We start from the raw sequence: 18,253 nt of genomic DNA, 5'->3' as shown, positions 1-18,253 counted from the left end.
CTGCATGAGCTGAATGCCCTCAGCCTGCCCCTGGAAATAAGCTCCCAGTGCATGGAAGGAACTCCTGCACACCCACTGTGCAGGGCAGTGTTGGGGGCGCGGAGCTGGGGTGGGACCAGGGAGTGATGCCCTCAAAATGGAGCACTGCGTGGGAGAGGGCTCTGCTCTGCTGAGCTGCTGTGCTTTCTGACAGAGCTTTGGTGAGGGCTCATTAAATGTTTCTGGGCTGTAAATGTGGCAGCAGATACAAGAGTGTCTGAACAGCTACCCTGTGCTGTGCTGGAGCGCACCAAGCATGTGAGGGCTGTGAGAGGTGTAAGCAGGTGGATTTGCAGGGAAACCTTAGGTTTTTCTTCTCCTAAGTGAGCAGAGCCATGCACAGAACTGCAGTATTTGTGGCATGCAGAGAACATCCCTTGATCTCCAGTGTTTAAAATCCTCTTTCAGAGCCACCTGTAGGACCGTGCTGCCCACAGCCATCTCAAATAGACCCAAATTCTCGCAGCAAAACACATGAAGGGACATCAGGGCTGGAAGACAAACCCAGGGACAAACGGACGAACTGTTGAGGCTGCTGCAGGATGGAGCTGTCCCGGGGTGTGTGTGCAGCAGCAGTGCAGCATGGAGTCAGGGATTGCAGTGCAGACAGCGGGGCGAGCAGCCATCCTGCAGCCCTGCAGCCAGAGCACAGTGTGTGGGGATCCGAGTCAGGGGCACTATTTAACGTTTGATATCTCACTTGTTTCTGAATCTGTTTTCTTCCCCAAATGCCAGAACAGATTAGTCTACAAACATTACCACATTACAGTATGAGTGCAGTTTTCTGCCTAAGAAAGAAAGAAAGAAAGAACAATTCTCCCTTAAGTAGCGCAGTGAGAACACACGAAAGCATCCAAGAAAGTGTGCCAACTTCTGTCTATTGCCGGGGAAGGAGGACCACTCACTCCCTGTGCTGTGGGGCGGCTGTGTTCTCCCTGCACTCTGCAGGACCGGCCCCCGCCCCAGGCTGTTCTCCCACACTGCTCCCGTGCGGGGGCACAGCCGGGAGCCCCTTCATCCCGCAGACGCTGCCATGCTGACCAGGGATGCAGGAAGGCCCAGGTGAGTGGACACGTGAGTGAGCCGGGTCGGATCGGCAGCACCACGTGTGTGATGGGCCATGTGCCACGTGCACACACAGCAACATGGAAAACGCATTAGCCCCCTCCGCTGAAACCTGAGGCAATTGGCCGTGAGAGCCCACGTCCTGGGACTGAACACTGATGCCATTACCCAGGACTCTGCTGCAGAGCTGAAGCGCGGGCGGAGCAGCACATTGCTGCAATGTACGGTGCTGCCCGGCAGCTGAAAGCTCCCCGAAGGTCGGGGCACTGCCCAGGGAGCTCTGCAACAGCTCTGCCCTCAGGGCCCGGCCGTGCCTCTGCTCCCCAGGCCGCTCCTGCTGGGTTCTGGGCTGGGCAGCCCCCTCATCCTCTGCCTGCTCCTCTGTGCCTCCTGCTGCCCCCGGGGCTCTGCACTCAGCCCTGCCCTGGGGAACCCATGGCCCGGGGCCTCATGCTGTGCCGCCGGGCACCCGATGGGCACCGAATGCTGGTGGCTGTGGGAGCAGCCCAGGCCCATGGAGCCACCGCGGGGAAGAAGCAGCGCAGGCACTACGAGCGGCAGTGCAGGGACCGGGGAGCAGAGCACCTCGACGCATCAATAATTCATAAAATGCCAGCAGCAATGAAGGGAGAGAGGGACTGGAAGTAGGAGAACAGAATATCATAAAGCTTTTTAATGGTCTTTTTCCATTAGTGTCAGATATGAGGCTGCTCTTCAAGCAGGGGATGTTCCCCGGACTCCCACAGAGTTCAGTGTTCCTGGGAGGCTGCACCTTCCTGCCACATCCCAGGCTGCCGTGATGGGTGGGTGCTGCTCAGGGGGCCCCCATGGCTTTGGGGGCATTTGCAGGGCCTGGCACCCTGTGAAGGTGCTGCAGTACAGAGCCGTGCTGTGCCCACCAGCAGTAAAGCTGGCCCAGTTTTGTTGGCTGTGTTCACTCCATGACCTCCAAACAAGACCAGTTTGAGGACCCTCTGCTCTCACTGCTGGAGGGCACTCCCCAACCTGTCCCAACTCTGCAGCCTCACCATGACCAAGTGCCACAGTCCCTTCTCCTCAGCAGCACCAGGCGTGGCCCAGAGCAGCGTGACCAGGGGGTGCAGGCGGGGTGCCAGGGGAGGAGCATCTTGTTGGGGACAGAGGGATGGGTGCTGCATCAGAGTGGAGGGAAGGACAGACTGAGTATTTTCTAATTGCAAAGCAGCTGATGCATCTGGATTTCTGTTCTCTCATGAAAGCACCTCAGCACCTTGTGCTGAAAGAAAGCTGGATTTTCTTCATGGAACCACAGGTAAAGAAAGAGGCCAGAACAAGTTGCTCCACGCCCAGGGACTGCGTGCACTGTGCTATGTGGCAGTGGATGTGGCATGCAGGGACACACCTCATTAAAGTTTAACAGCACCCAGAGCCATCTGCCTCCACGTGCTCCCACACAGGTGCCTCCCCCCAACCACCACAAGCCCTGCCCCAAGGTGGAGCACAGTGCTCACAGCAGCTGGAGGGATGTGAGGGGCATGTGCTGTACACAGGGCAGGGGCTGGCTGTCACTGGGTGTCAGCCCTCAAATCTGCCTCCTGAGCCCTCCAGGTTGCTGTGCTGGGGCTGTGGTGCAGAGACCAGCATCATTAGAGTATTCCCAGCATGGATGTTCAGTGTTGCTGTTTGCTGCACTGTTTATTATGGGAATGCTGGCAGCTGGGAGTCTGTACCAGGCTGAGCTGCCCCTGTGCAGACCTTGCCTACACTGAGCCCACAGTCCTGCTGTGCAGCACAGGGGGTGAGGGAGGGCAGGAAATGGAGACACTGGGAATGGGGACTTCAGGCATGCGAATGCCAGGAGTGCTGCCTGCCCCCTCCAACTGGGCCTCCCCACTGCCCAGGGCTTTGGCCCTCCGACATGGCACCCCTGGGTCTCCTTGGCAGATGCTGGCACAGCAGTAGCCTGCAGGCCCTGCAGACAGCCCAGGGCAAGATTTTTAATTCAGCATCACACTTCAGCCTGAAATCTGAAATAAAAATGGAAAAGAATTAAAATGGAAAGCTGTCCCAGCTGACAGCATGTCAGCACCTCCGAGCCTGTGGCGGAGCTGCTGGATGTTGTGGGGTTGGGGCAGCACATGGGGGTGCCTGGCACAGCACTGGGGTCAGCATATGTCACATCACTGTGAGCAGGGAGGAAAAGGCCACCTGACATACCTGAAGGAACTTGAGAATTTGGTCAGATTTGGAAGGGAGCACACACAGCATGGAACTCTGAGCATCCTTTCTGTGTGTCTGGAAGTGATGTGGGACCACTTCAAAAATACTCCTTTAAAAATTACAGCAACCTGAGCGCTTGGAAAGGTGGAACCTTTAAAAACCTCTACAAGAAAGGGTTCCCTTCCCAATGGCCCCACGGCAGCAGCTCTGTGCTGTGGTGCTTGGAGCAGAACCAACTGCTGCTGAGCTCCTGGAGCTGCAGGGCCATGGGTGCAGCAGGGAGGAGCAGTGGGGATGAGCACCAGGCTGCTGCTGCCGCCCTGGCTGCAGGTTTTACAGAAGTTCTCTGAATGCTCCTCTTGCCTTGGAGACATTACATTTGCACTGTCACATCTCTGCTTACTGCCCTGCAGGTCTGGAGTCACTGGAGCTAGTACAGCGCTGGGCTCTCCCTGAACGGATCCAACTCCAAGGCCAAGTGCTTGCTGAAGCCATGCTCCCCTGAGGAGCAAACCCAAGATGTGTGCACAGCCCTGAGGATTTCTGCCCATGGTGTGCATTACACGAGCAGCTTGGCCCTGCTGGTGGCTGCATCCCACTGCTCCCATTTTGTCTACATTCCCAGAGTCCTCTCAGCTGTCAATTAGTGCCCCGCCCCTCCTCCCCCACAGCAACTTGTGGAATAAGAATCTAGATTTCAACTAAATCCTGGGTAAAGTTTAAAGCCGGGTATTTAAAATGCAATAGACGGTACCATTTCCAAAAGCCACACCATGCTGACACCAAAGTCATCACGGTGACTTCCACATTACATCTCACCATTAATTGCTCTTGAAACAGCTGCAGTCTCAGAATTACTGACTGGTGCTTTCTTGAGACAACAAACCTGCGCAGTGAGGGAGGGGGTGTGCTGCGGGGCTGTGGAACGGGGCCAGATCTCTGCTGAACACGAGAAGGGGGCCTTGCAGATGCTCTTCTCTGCCAGCCCGTAATTAATGAATTATTGAGACAATCCTGAAACAAGCAGATGAAAAAAGAGGATGAAAGACGCTAGTGGCAGACAGACAGCCCCGCTGGTTGGGGAGGATCTAAGCAATCGTGTCCAAAAATTGTTTTAATCTCCTGCTGTCACAAAGCTCTGAGCACTCACAGCGTTCCTGTTGGGGCACGAGGTGGGGATGCTGAGTGCGTTCCGTCCCCGCAGAGCAGCACAGACAGCTCTCATCTCACGGCACGCACAGCTCCGTGCTGCAGCTCCTGAAGGCAGCGGGGCTGTGCCGGCAGGGAGCCCCAACCACACACAGCTGTCAGCTGCTCTCACGGCCACAGCGACTGTAAGCAGAACTCGTGAATAAAGAAACCGGGATGCAAAATCAAAGTATCCAGCGAGTCTCTTCAGCGCAGCCCCATCAAAAAGTCCCTCAGTATTTTCAGTTAGTATTTAAGAAAAGACGCGATTTTGTTTCATTTATTTATTTATTTTGGTGACACAAAGAACGGGGAAAAATGGGACGGCAGAACCACAGCTGGTTGCGATTAGTGACCCGGGGAGGCTGCGCTGTGCCCGGAGCAGCGCTGCGATCTGCCTCCTGGCGCTCTCAAGGTGCTTCTCGCTTCTGGAACGTGCAACTGGGCAGCGGCTTTTCGGCAGAGCGTTTTATAACCTCTTGGATCTCAAATGGAACATCAGTGTCACACCGGAGCTCCGGTACCTGCACACACAGCCCGTTCAGCTATCCGAGCACTCGGGGCCACACAAACGCCACCGAACCGGTCGGAGCTGAGCCGCGGAGCTGCGGATCATTCCCGCACCGCCCCGTGACTCCAGCGGGACGCGGGCACTGCGCTGCACCGAGCGCCGGGCGCTGCCGCTGTGCCGTAGCCGCGTCTGCCCGCTGTCAGCGCACCCCGCGGACACAGAGCGCCCCCGGGAGGCGGTGTCAATCCGTGCCTGCTCGGTGGGCGCTGTTTCGCCTTCTGTGATTGGGAGATCGCGGCTGCCTGCGCGCTCCGATTGGTGCCCGTGTTCCATGAGCTCTGCCCTCTGATTGGAAGAGGTTCCCGTCGCTTTTTTTTTTTCTACGGCCTGCTCCGGCGGATGTGACGTCATTTCCTGTCTTCTCCTGGGTCACGCCTCACGTGACCTCTTCGCGAGCGGCGCGGGACGGCCCCCGGCGGCCAATCCCGGCGCGCCTGGCTTCCCCCATTCAAAGTCGGCGGGCATAGCGACCAATCGCGAGGCGGTCCCGCCCCCGCTAGCGCTGACGGGCGTGGGCGGCGACCAATGGGGAGCGGCGGGGCCTGGCCGGGGCGGCAGCGGCTCGGCGGCGCTGCGAGGTGGCGATGGCGGAACGGGGCGGCGGCGGCGGCGCGGGGGCTGGTGGTGGTGAGGGGGAGGCGGCGGCGGAGCGGTTCGGCGGCGAGCTCAGGTACCGCGCGGCGCGGGGCCCCGACCGAGCGCTGCGGCCGCGACCGGCCCCCCTGCGGCCTAACCGCGGCGCGGCCCGGCGCGGCCTGCGGCGGCTTAGAGAGGCCGGGCCGCGGACTCCGCTCCCCTTCCGCCCCGTCTGCCGCCTTTTGTCCGCGCCGCGCGGGGCCGCCGGGCCGGGCCGGGCCTTCGTGACTGGATGCGGAGTGCCGGTGCGGAGCGGGACGCGGGCTCTCCTGCCGGGCCCGGCGCTGTGCCGCTCTGCTGCTCTCCGCTCCCCTCGTGCGGGCGCGGAGCGGGGCGGAATTACGCTCTCGGAGCGGCGCTCCCCGCACGTGTGCGCGGTTCGGGCCTTGCGGGGCGGCGGGGGGCGGTGCGGGTCGCTGGGCCTTGCGGGGCGGCGGGGGCGCTTCCCGCTCCAGGGCGGTTGTTTCTGTGCGTCGAAGTTAATAAGTGACGTCTTTTGAGTGCGTGAAGCACCTCCCGAAGCTGTTAGCGTAGTTTTTCTTTCCACATGCACATGTAATTAAGGTTTGCAGTTTTTCTTCATCCCATTGAGTTTTGTTAGGTGTTTTTGTTCTTTTTATTTTTAACAAGCACTGATTTTCCTGTAGCTCAGCAGTGATCGATAGCGAGTTCGGTTTCTCTCGCCCTCCCGCAGGATGGCCCAGCAGCAGGCGCTGCGGTTCCGCGGCCCGGCGCCGCCCCCGAACGCGGTGATGCGCGGCCCCCCTCCGCTGATGCGGCCTCCGCCGCCCTTCGGGATGATGCGGGGCCCCCCGCCGCCGCCGCGGCCCCCCTTCGGGCGCCCTCCCTTCGACCCCAACATGCCTCCGATGCCGCCTCCAGGAGGGATCCCTCCGCCGATGGGACCCCCGCACCTGCAGGTATGCACGGGCAGCCCTTTGTGTGTGGGAACAGGAAGACGAGAGCATTGAGGTGGGTGAGGAAGGCAGCTGGGATGGCACACAGTTTCTGCGTGGTATTATGGAACTCAGGTTGATGCGTAGCAGTATGAAGAGCCCTGTGTTCAACTCCTTACAGCAATTCTGTGTTAATGGTTTATGCAGGGTGAGTTCACCGCCAGCATTAACCAAAACCCAACTGCATTTTAGTGCCTCGTGGCCATGCAGAATGCAGCAGTTAGATTTGCATAGCCCTTTGTGCTTGGAAGAACACACACCTGAAGTTTGTACTGGCCTTCTGGGGTGTTCTGGTGTGCTGTGACTGCTTACTGAGCAATGGTGAATGAGCACAGATGAGCAGAAGGTACTGTGCTACAGTGAGCTGAATTCTACCTGAGTTCCAGCATGAATCATAGCAGCAATTGCTATGGAAGTTTGCTGTTAGTTCTGATTGCCAAGTGACTGATCAGATAGGCAAGCAGTAATTCTGATAAGCAGATCTATAATCGGTGATTGAGTATGTTTTGTTTCAATGCTGTATTCAAAAGGTTACATGCGTAACATGCGTCTGGTGATGCACCAGAAATTGTCAGTGGACAAACATTGAGCAAACATCTGAAAGAACCTGAGAGTAGGCACAAGGTTAGACCAAATCAGCAGCACATAGCAATCTTACTGATGTCTGAGGGAGAAATTCTTTACCTCACAGTACATTTGGTGCTTGGTGTAGTTTTTGTTCTTTTTTTAACTTTGAGTGTTCCTGGCATCTGCAGGACTTGTTCAGCATATTGTGAGCCTGTTAGGCTCAAGTCAGGTGAATCTCTGCTCACCTTGTATGGCCGTGTATGTTTAAGTACTTCTGTTTCCTTTGCAGATACTTGGGCAGTTTGAAAGGTACAACATCTTTGGGAAGTTTTGTTGCAGTAGCAACGTAGGGGTGTCAGGATGGTGTGACTACCATGCGGGGTTGTAGGCATAATACTGTGTGATGTTTAAATAATGGTTTTAATCCACTCTTTATAATGGGATACCGAACACTTCTGTGCTGTGAAATTTATTTGAAAGAGTAGGGATGTGGACAAGAAGGAAAGAAAACGTGGTAACATGGGTTATTTTATGGTATTTTTGGTCTTGCTTTGCCTGTGAGCTATGGAAGCTCCTTTTCACATCACTCCCAATGCACGGGAGTGTATGGCTCTGCATATAGTTCATACAAACGGTGGAGCAACAGGAAAGGAAGCAAAGAAGCCACTGGTGCAGGAGCAAAGACTTAATTTTGACCTCACGTGAAATAAACCAACATCAGACTGCAGCCTCATCTTGTATGCTGTCATCACCTTGAGCATGAGATCTTTAGAAAAAAGCGTATTTTCCATAGCAGGCATTTTTTTTCCCTTGGATGTAAAGCATAGTGTTAGAACTTGGCGGTGTGAAGTAGCTTTTCAGTGAAACATTCTCAGTTGAAAAGACCTGTGGAGTTGAAGATGGAAACAGTAACTTTGTGGGATGTCAGCAGCCTCCACTCACCTAGTGGAAAGTTGTTTTTTCTGTTCTCTTCATCTGGTACCAGGACCTTGTTCTTGGTCTTGGATGATTTGCTCAGTTTAAGACTATTTCCACATACCACACTTTTCTCTTGGTGCTTTGTGGTCCTGTTTTCCCACTGGTATGGTGTTCATGCACCCATTCACTGACTGGAGAGCTCTGAAAGAAATGAAGGTCGGAGTGTGCAGTGGATCTGGGAAGGAAGCACAGGACCATGCTTTCTGCTGTCTGTAACATTTCAAGAATCAGCCAGTGAATTTGTAGCCCAGAGTCCTGACATGTCATTGTTTTGTGTGTTTGATTTATATTCTGAATGTGCTTTTGCTCTCAGCTGTTACATTTGGGCTATTCCATCATACCATGCACTAAACGCCTTCTATAGTTCGTTGCCATATGTGAAATTCACACAACAAGCTTGTCTATATTTCTTTATGCTGTCAGCACCATGCTCTGTTTTGCACATGATTCTAAAGCTGATGTGCTTAGTGTGGAGCTGAGCTCTTTTCTGGATCCCCTGGCTGCACACTGGGATCCTCTCCTCTGTTCCCAGTGCTGCCCTCGAACAACTCAACTCCTTTTTTTTCAAGAAGCAGTAGCAGCAAACTAGAAGTGGGCTACTGTGGTTCTTCTTACAGTTTGTAGGGTAGTAAAGAGAGAGGCCATCTAATAGCTGGATGGAGGAGCTGCAGAGAAGTCGTGAAGAAAGGAAGTTACCTTAATAGCTTTCTTGTTAGTTTTTAATTCCGTCAGTGGCCTTTTGACTTCCTTTACAATGGTACTGAACAAAAATCGGAGTTGGTACGTGAGTTTAAAAAGCAGTTTAAAATGCATCTCTTGCAGCAGAGATCTTATCTCGGGAAAACTTCCAAAAGAAGCCAAATGTGTACAGAAACCAATGGTGTGGTGTGCACTGAAAATTACCATGGGTAGGACTCGGATTCCCAGAGCAGGGATGCAGCTTGGTGTTGGCTTACACAGCTCATCCCACTGAGCCACCCAATTGCTGTTAGTGAAACATCACAGCTTCACCAGAGCCTTTATCCATCCTGCTGCGTGTGTGTATTTCCATATGGAGCCTGTCAGTTGGGAGGGTAGGGCTGGAAGTGAACTGCCTTAGTGTTTCTTTTGTGAGGAGGAAATCTTTTGAATCATAAGTTCAATTAAAACTGGAGTTACATGGATAACTGGGGCAGTTTAGGTGCATGCAGAATGAATTAAAGAAATGGATAGATTTTGTTGAGTGACGTCTTTTATGGGGAAGTATTTGCTGTGCTTGTTACACACAGGAAATTTCACAACAGAAGTAAATAAGTGAGATTAATGAATATACCTTTAATTAAAAAACCAGGCATTCAGTTTTACATGTGAGAGTGATCGTGCAGGGCAGCTCTGGATTTCTTCTGATCATGTCATAGTGAAAATATACTTTGATATGTATATATTAATTAGCATTAGCTGGAGTCCTAGTTAATGGATGATTAAGATGGATAGTGGATTGTAATAAAATCTACTGTGCTAAGGAATGGGATGCTTGCTTATGATTTTAATCTTTTAATAATTATTCACTGGGAGAATCATTGTGTAACTGTGCAGTGGTAATGCAAGAAATCATTTTGCTTCACAGTGTGAGGTGTCTGAGGGGCGGTTACTCAGGAACAGTTCTAGCATTTTTTTTTTTTCTCCTTTATCCGACTAGTTTTCCCTCACCCCGCTCATTTTCATACCTCTCTTTTCTGCTGCTCTGCATTTACAGTAACGTCTCAGTTGTGAAGTCCTTCCCTTTGCTGTTCTGCAACAGGTGGTGGTTTGTTGGGGAGTTCTCTGAGCTAAGGTTGGTTTGTTAAAGCTCTCAAGATGTGCAGTTAACCTTAGCATAGCTGTAATGAGTGTTGATGCTTTAATAGATGCAAGTCCAGTTTGAACGTGGTATGACATTATTACTATTATTTGCCTTCAGAGACCACCGTTTATGCCTCCTCCCATGGGCAGCATGCCACCACCTCCTGGAATGATGTTCCCTCCGGGAATGCCACCTGTCAGTGCCCCTGGGACACCAGCAATGCCCCCAGCTGAGGAGATATGGGTAGAAAACAAAACTCCGGATGGCAAGGTGAGATGGTCACCAGAGACAGCAGAGTAATGGGTGTTTGCTGCTATGTTGCCTCGTACAGTCCTACAGGCGCACACTCCAGGTATTTTTAAAAAAGGTTGCATGGTAAAATCCTGTATAATTCTATTGATTCTCTTATTAAAATCACTTAATTGTTCTTGGAGCAGGAGTAGCTACAGCACTGATAAACTCTCCCCTTTCAGATAAGCACCTGTTTGATAGTGACATCCTTAACTCTTAGGTCTATTTCTACAACGCACGGACGCGTGAGTCAGCATGGACTAAGCCAGATGGGGTGAAAGTCATCCAGCAGTCGGAGCTGACACCAATGCTGGCAGCCCAGGCCCAGGTCGGTGCCTCCACACCAACAACCAGCAGTGCCGCAGCAGCTGCGTCGCCATCAACCTCCTCGAGCACTCAGTCTTCCACAACCTCTACCACAACCACGGCCACATCGGTTTCACAGACAAATTCCAGTGAGTACCTGAGGACTTCTCAGCTTTGCAGTGTTGGGGTGCTGCTATGGGGAACTGCTGCAGCAAAAGCTTAGTATCCAGCAGGAAGCAATTTCCACATCAAGTGGAATGTGTTCGATGTGCAATATTTAATCCATAGGAACACTGCATGGGGTTTGTTTATTTATTTATTTATTTATGATTTGGAAGAGTTAAAGTAGTGCTGTGCTGGGATAGGTAAATCTCTCAGTCAGTTTGAAACTCTTTTTCTTTAGGTCTTTGTGTTTGCTTGTTTTTCCCCCTGCTGTTATCACATCACATGAAAGCTATTATGCATTCATTTCCTTTTGATTGATTTTTAAAAGTATCTCACAAAAAAAAAAAATAATTTGATGTAGGAATTACAATTGTACCAATTTCCTCTGTTTCCAGAACTGCATTTGTTGCTTTAAGAGGAAATCTTTCAGTGCTGTTTCTGGGCTACGTGGAATTGGTTGACTGCAGAATAGAGCTGCTTCTGATGTCTTATTTTTATCACTAGTAGCTTTCTGATTGAGCATCCTAAGTTCCCATTTGCTGGAGTTGCACAAAAACGGAAAAAGAAAGTCCTTAGCCCATTGTTATTCACTGATGACTTTTGAAAATTACTGCTGATTACATGGTTAAGTCTTTGATTTTAAGGTTTTTCTTACTGAGAAGCCCCAATAGTTTAGGGGTCTTCATTTATGCAACATGGACATAATGAGTGTTTATATGTAGCAACTACATCAAACAATAGTTTATAATATACTTTGACACGTATATGCTCGCAAATGCCTCCAGTGCAGAACACTGATGCAGATCCTTATCTTAGGTACTCAAATCTATCTGCATGAATATGTCACCAGCAAGCAATTGAGTAAAATCACCGAGTGTGGACAAAGCAAGGCATGCTAATTAACAAATGCTTTGGTTAGTATTATGCCTGTGTGCAGGATACTGAAAGCACAGCATCTCTGCTGCTCTGGAAGCCTGTTGTTTGATAGCCCTTAATTGTTGTAACTGTGCTGGCAAAAACATGTACAGAAGGCCAGGCAAAAGCATCTGCAGAAGGTGAGTAATTGCTGAGCTGTCTGAATTCCAGCTGTAGCATGCAGATGTGCCCCACTGAAATATTTGAGCTTTATGCTGTTGCAGGAGGAACATGTCAAGCTTAATTTTTTTAACCCAAACTTCTTGTATCTTTGTTTGGAAGGAAGTCGCGTTTGGGTAACCCCAAGGGTATGCTTTGTTAGTCCTGGAAGGAGGTCATTGAAGGAGCTTTGCTTTGCTTGAAACTTTTTAGAGCTTTGATATGAAAGATAAAGCTGTGATCATCTGCTTTGTTGCAATAGGTCTGGTGTCATCACCTGAGGCTGAGAAACTGGAAGTAGGCAGAAAGTGAACGTTAGGTGCTGGCATAGGTCTCTGAGAACTGCGCCTAGTTTTGACGTCGCTCTTCACGTACATCCTCTGAAGCAAAATATCTTAATACAAAATGCTAAAAGTCTGTTCTGCTTCTGCTTGTTCTACCTGCTAAACTTTGTCTTTGCTTTCAAGAACTATGACTGTTGGTGTCTGTGCCCAGGTGATAACATTTTTATCAGTTGAAATAATTCTACAGCTCTCAGGCTTGGCCTGTAAAAGTCTGGCGCTTCTGGTAAACTCAATCCTCATCTGGTACTGATTTGGTGAGGGCCTTAAAACAAGCCACCTGCTCACTTTTGTCTCTGTTTCACTAAATTTTAGGCTAAGAACTCTCTCTCGTCCTGAAGCACTTAAGGACAACAGACCAAAACCATTTTTATAAGCAGCTTAATACCGATAGCTGATTGGGAGTGCTTCTGGTTGTAGTTAAATAAAGAAGGCATCCAGGTTGCCCATATATTGTGTGCTTATGAGTTGGGGGTTTTGTTATTTTTTTAATTAACACATGTTTCAACAGTTCCTCCTCTCTCAAACCTCAGAGTATGAATTTCAAGGCTGGTCAATGACTTTGAGCCATCAGTTCTCTAGTTTCCGTTTTGCCAGTGCTTTGTCATGTAGCCCTGTTCCTGGTTACGTGCTGATTTCAGGCATGCTACAGGGATTGCTGAATTGAATGCTGGTATTGTATTTTTCCACTGGGAGGCACTGAAAACCAAGAAAGCTTCTGAACAAAAAGTACTTTCCTTTTCCGTGCTTAATTACGCATTTCTTAATTGACATTTTTCCATTCTTGGATCACAAATTCATGAGCATAATTTTAAATGGACCATTGTCATGCACGTGCTGGTTTATTATGCTCACTAAAATAGAACGTTTGTTAATTCAACACAAGAATAAGCTTTTTCCATGTGAAACTTTCTGTAATGTTCTTTCTGTTCTTCTGAGCAGGGATGCAGAGTAGAATTTAATGTATTTATTGAATGAACTCTGTCCTTTGCTGTACTCTTGCCACCACTATACAGACTTGTTAAGAGTAATGAATGGTACAAAGTAAAATCTGAAATGGATTTCCTTTGTGAATATTTAGTGTTACAGAGAAGGCAAAAGCTGTTTTCTTTGCAAGAGTGTCTTCCTGTTGATTATAAGCATACTTGCTTATGTAACATCTGCTGGGAAACAGAGAAGCCAGTATGTTTGCAGTGAATATATTGTAGTATCTGAGATACAAGGTGTTCTTTGTTGTTTTTTTTTTTTTTTGTTTTGTTTGTTTGTTTTTTTTATCAGCACCTACTACACAAGACCAGACCCCAAGTTCGGGTGTTTCAGTTGCCACACCATCAGTCAGTGTTTCAACCTCTGCTCCTTCTGCTACACCTGTGCAGACTGTACCCCAGCCAGTCCCACAGACATTGCCTCCTGCAGTTCCTCATGCAGTACCTCAACCAACTGCAGCAATTCCTGCTTTTCCACCAGTAATGGTACCTCCATTTCGTGTCCCCCTTCCTGGCATGCCTATTCCACTTCCAGGTAAATTGGCAAACTGTAATTGTCTTGTCCGCTACATGTCCATGTTGTCAATTTGTTTGCACTCATGTGTCCACTGTGTACGGAACTTGCCTGAATCCTCTCACTTTGAGTATTTTTGAAAGAATTCAGGGATAGCAGACAGACTTTTTAATTAACAGTGAACATTAAATTTTTGACTGCTAATTCTTTAATGTCCATATCAGAAGATAATGCATTTAAACATGTAAACTTCTTGGTTTTTAGATTACTGGAAATACCAGGAAGTGTTTAGTGCAGTTCTTGTCTTATGGCATGTGTCCACCTCATCGTCCTATTTAAAAGTGAGATTCTGGACAGAATCTGTAAGTGACTGAGAATATGGTAGGACTGTATTCTACCAATTATAGTATCACTTTAAATTTTTTCCACTTGTTTAAATACTTATTAGGACATGGATTGTACTCTTCTACCTCCCCAGAAATAGATTAAAGTAATTTGTAAGCAGGAAAAGTTACCATTCAGGTGTATTGCCCTTGATGATGTCAGGTGTTTTTAGCTCTCTTCTTTGCAGCTCTCAAATGTGATACTGAAAATTGAAGCAAAATATGGAGCTTTAAACTGGGGGCAATTTAAATGAAGGCATTCAAGATGTTAGATTCAGATGTAAAGTCTACTGTGAAGAAGTCTTAGGTGGGAGCTCTCTGGTGTCTAGATAAATCAAACTGTATCAGGTTTTGATCAAATAGATACTGGAATAGGTATTTTAGGCTGGCAAAACTTTGGACTTGACTTGCTGTCTGTAATCATTGAATGGGTCCTGATAGGTTCTTAATTACTTGAATAATTCAGTTTGTTCCTCTTGAGTTCTTGTTCTAGTTCAAAAGTGATCACCTCTTATTTTTCCCCTGATGTGCAATAGCTTGAACTATACACTGATGGGCTTCTGTTGCAAGGACAGGTTTTAGGTTGTGGTTTTGTTGGATATAAATTAGTTTCTGCTTATAAGGAAGGACTCTGAGCTGCCTTCTTGTGCTTTTGTACAGGCAGAGCAAGGTGCCTTTTCTCCTGTGCCTTCAGTACATGGGTGCAGTACATAGGAAAGGTGCTCTTAGCCTCCCAGTGAATGGATTGGATGAGAAGTAATATTCTAGGATGTTTTCCACACCTTCTTTTATGAAAAGATAGAAATGTCAAGGCAGCTAAAATGGGTATTAGTTTTGCTAATTAGAAATATGTGGAATAAAAAGCATTTGTTTGAGAGACAAGAAAACAGGACCGACTTATAGTTGTTCTTTTTTGTCATCGTTTTGTAATTTTGTATTCTAAATTACATTTATTTAAATTGTATTTTAAATTACAAAACCATGACGCTTTTAAAAGGAGTATTCTTTGTCAAATAGTGAGGTAAAGCTGTTTTCATCTGTGCTGTGCTTAGAAAGGCAGTCACAGTGTAGCACTCATTGTTCTAGCATAGGCAGAACATTATTTTGAACATAATATCCTAGGCTGAATGAAAAATAGATAAAGGATACTGGAAAAATGCTGATGTCAGGGTGTTGTGAGGTTTAGAGAACAGCAGAAGTGGTCTCAGAAGCGGTCAGCCAGCTGTTCTTAGCAGCAGTTCTTGACATTGTCTGCTAGGGATCAGCAAGGCATGATGGGTTTGTGCATGTTAGGGGGATTTAATCAGCTACTCAAGTGTGAACTCTGCTAACATGGGGTTGGTTAAAGCAGTGGAGATGAGTGCCAGTGGAACTGGATGGGGCTGTGTGCTTGATTTTTTATTTATTTATTTATTTATTTTGCTTTGTTTTGTTTGGCTTGTCAAAGAAATTCTTGAGTAGTACAGAAGGAAAGATGGAGAAAGAGCATCAGTCTTTTCCTTCTTAAACTCATGCTTGAAAATGTGATTCTTCCAAAGCTTTTCCTAGTACTGGTTTTGGGGAGATGAGCCTTCTGGGTTGAACTTGTTACACATGGGAGGATACCTAGCAGCAAAGAGTGTGTTTCCCACTGATGAGTCTAAGTTGCTAGTTTGCCTGATTACAGAACAAAAACAGCTTAATCCTTTCAGTCAGCTCTAGCTTGATTGTAGTAGTTTATAACCACTATCAAAGAAAAGGAAATCTAACTTTAAACTACCTTACAATAAAAAGAAGGAGAAAAGAAGCTAAGGTGACTCCAAGGCGAATAAGGTGAATTTCAAAAGGCTTGCAAAGTTGTAATGCACAGATATTTGGGACTTTTAGCACCTTACACAACGTTTGCTGGATTGTTTTCAAGTTATAGAGACAGAGCTGATGAATGCCATTGCCCCATGATTTCAAAATGACTCTGTATTATGCTGTTGTGAGATGGAGCAATGGAGGAGTAGATTAGTGATGTCTCATAATCTCAGATCTTAAAAAGTAAGTCTGCTTTCTCTTAATTCGTCTGTCAAAAGGTAGCTGTACGTTGGAGGTTGGCAGAGGAAACAGCTCGGGTATGTGCTCAGTCTGATCTGCCTGCAGGATCTCTGATCACAGCGATCCCGCAGACGGCACTGTTTGTACTGACCCCGTGTAAGACATGCTGTAACTTTCCTAACAAAACGAATTTTCTCATTCATTTTGAAGTACATAACGTGATTCCTCCTAAATTTAGACAAATACTTCATTCAGTGCTGTTTGAGTCAATGTTTTTGTGTCTCAATTCATACTTTTTTATAAAACTTGGTTTGGATTCTTTATGGAAGTAATTAGTAAAGAACATTGCAACTCTATCTTCTCACAAATATTTTTGAAATAAATTGGCAGTATTTTTAGTATGCTTTTGGTACTAGATCACTACTGAAGAAAAATAGCAGTTATATTGTTGTAAACCCAGGGGTTTAATTTCACTTTGTACTGGAGGTTTTCCAGCTTCGCATGGGGACACTGATACAGGTTAGGGGAGGAAGTTTCTGAAGCTTTTCAGTTTCCAAGTGTCAAAACCTGACTAATGCAGAGAAAACTTCTGCAATTTCTTTCCATACCCCAAAATGAAGGGTTTGGGAAACGCACTCTTCTTCTCCCTATCTAATTTCTTACTGAATTTTCCATTTAATTGCGGAGAATTGGATGCTTCCCCTTTGTGGCTGTGCCATGTCTTAGGAGCTGGAAAGCAGAGCAGTACGTGCTGCTGCCTTTTGAGGGCTGATGTTGTTTTTAGAGTATTTTCAGCTCTCAGCTTTCTAGGAAATGAAAAATGAAGACCATGTTTGCTGCCTCTGCAGTAGTGCAGTGCCGTGTATCTCTGCGGCTTCATTGCTTTTATTACTGTACTCCTTCCTTCCAGCTGCAGCCTTCCTCCACCCCAAGTCTCTTTGGCTGTTCCTGTGCTGAGTGTGGCTCTCACCCCACAGCTCCCCACTGTGCTCGTTGGGCTGACTGTCCTGCTGCCCTTCCCTCCTCTTTCCAGGCACAGCAGCAGAGCGCAGACAGCACTGATAGCTTCGCTTTGCTGCTGCTGCTGCAATGGCTCTGTCTGAGCAAATGCTGTCTATGGAGAGCATATCCGTTAGCAGAGTCTGCTCCTGTGGTACTGTCCCTGCATGCAGGGCTCTGTTCCCCCTGGATGAACTTAAACCCCTGAGTCGTCATTCAGATGTATGCTTATTTTTTTCCTAAGCAGCATCCCAGTAATTGCTAAACAGATGGTTTAACAGAGGTAGAAACTGTTGCTACAGATTAAGATTAATTTTAAATTGGATCTGACATAAAAAAAATCAGTGCAAAAAAAGTTTGTTCTCTTGCCGGGAGGCTCTTATTGCCTGCTGAACATGGCATCCCAAATTGTGGCAGGAAATCTTAGCACCCAGACTCCCAGTGGTAGCTGACATACCATGGCAGCTTTCCAACATGCTTGCTTATCCGTTTTGCAGGTGTAGCAATGATGCAAATAGTCAGCTGCCCGTATGTAAAGACAGTCGCTACCACCAAGACCGGTAATTTTCAAACCCATCTTAGTTCGTTTTGTCTGTAAGTTGGCATGGTAGTGAATGTTGTGGTTTATATTTTATTTATTTATTTGCTTCCCCAGTTGATTGAAAATATATATTTACACACTTTATTTTCAAAACCAGTATAAATGCAAATATCGTGTTTGGCCAGGAAGTAGCTTTCCCAATTAACTGTTAGCGCCAGCTAATTTTGTACATCAAATCCAGTACAGCATTCTGTAATCATTGAGTTCTGTGATAACTGTGACCCTTTCCATGCCCATACTTCTTAGTTGGTAGTTTCCTGTGTGTGGATTTTTGTTTTCCCCCCACATGTGCAGTGACATGGTTGTGCTCGTGTGTTGGTGTGCCTGTACGTGTGTCGTAATATAAAACTCACCATTTGTCGAAGTGTGCATTTAAGAAAAGCCATTTGCTGAAATGAGTTCATGGCAATGTGTAATGAGTGCCTTCTCCCTTATTTACAAAGAAACAATTTTCGCATAAATGTTACAAGTTCAGAATGATGATCTTGTGGTGCTAGTCATATGCAGTTTGCTTTTCTAGAAGTTGTCCCTCAAAACATGGTCAGTAAAT

The 18,253-nt window shown here is 47.7% G+C and overlaps 1 protein-coding gene across 4 annotated transcripts in view; it reads left to right on the top strand.

Annotated features, from left to right (window-relative positions):
• The first annotated feature begins 5,576 nt into the window (after positions 1 to 5,576).
• The window catches only part of TCERG1 (transcription elongation regulator 1), a 32,220-nt gene continuing 19,543 nt past the window's right edge, over positions 5,577 to 18,253 (top strand). For 2 of the 4 annotated variants that reach the window (XM_072348434.1, XM_072348432.1), the window contains exons 1-6: positions 5,577 to 5,732; positions 6,393 to 6,618; positions 10,139 to 10,291; positions 10,533 to 10,767; positions 13,477 to 13,719; positions 17,600 to 17,662. In XM_072348434.1, coding sequence (XP_072204535.1) covers positions 5,647 to 5,732; positions 6,393 to 6,618; positions 10,139 to 10,291; positions 10,533 to 10,767; positions 13,477 to 13,719; positions 17,600 to 17,662 — 1,006 coding nt within the window. In that variant the 5' untranslated portion in view covers positions 5,577 to 5,646. The remainder of the gene's footprint in view (positions 5,733 to 6,392; positions 6,619 to 10,138; positions 10,292 to 10,532; positions 10,768 to 13,476; positions 13,720 to 17,599; positions 17,663 to 18,253) is intronic. The other 2 variants (XM_072348435.1, XM_072348436.1) reach the window with 2 other exon arrangements.

This window comes from Excalfactoria chinensis, chromosome 13, assembly GCF_039878825.1.
Source record: "Excalfactoria chinensis isolate bCotChi1 chromosome 13, bCotChi1.hap2, whole genome shotgun sequence".
In the NCBI taxonomy this organism is placed as follows: domain Eukaryota; kingdom Metazoa; phylum Chordata; class Aves; order Galliformes; family Phasianidae; genus Excalfactoria; species Excalfactoria chinensis.
The sequence above is the reverse complement of the archived record's forward strand: the minus strand, read 5'-3'. Positions and strand labels throughout refer to the sequence as shown.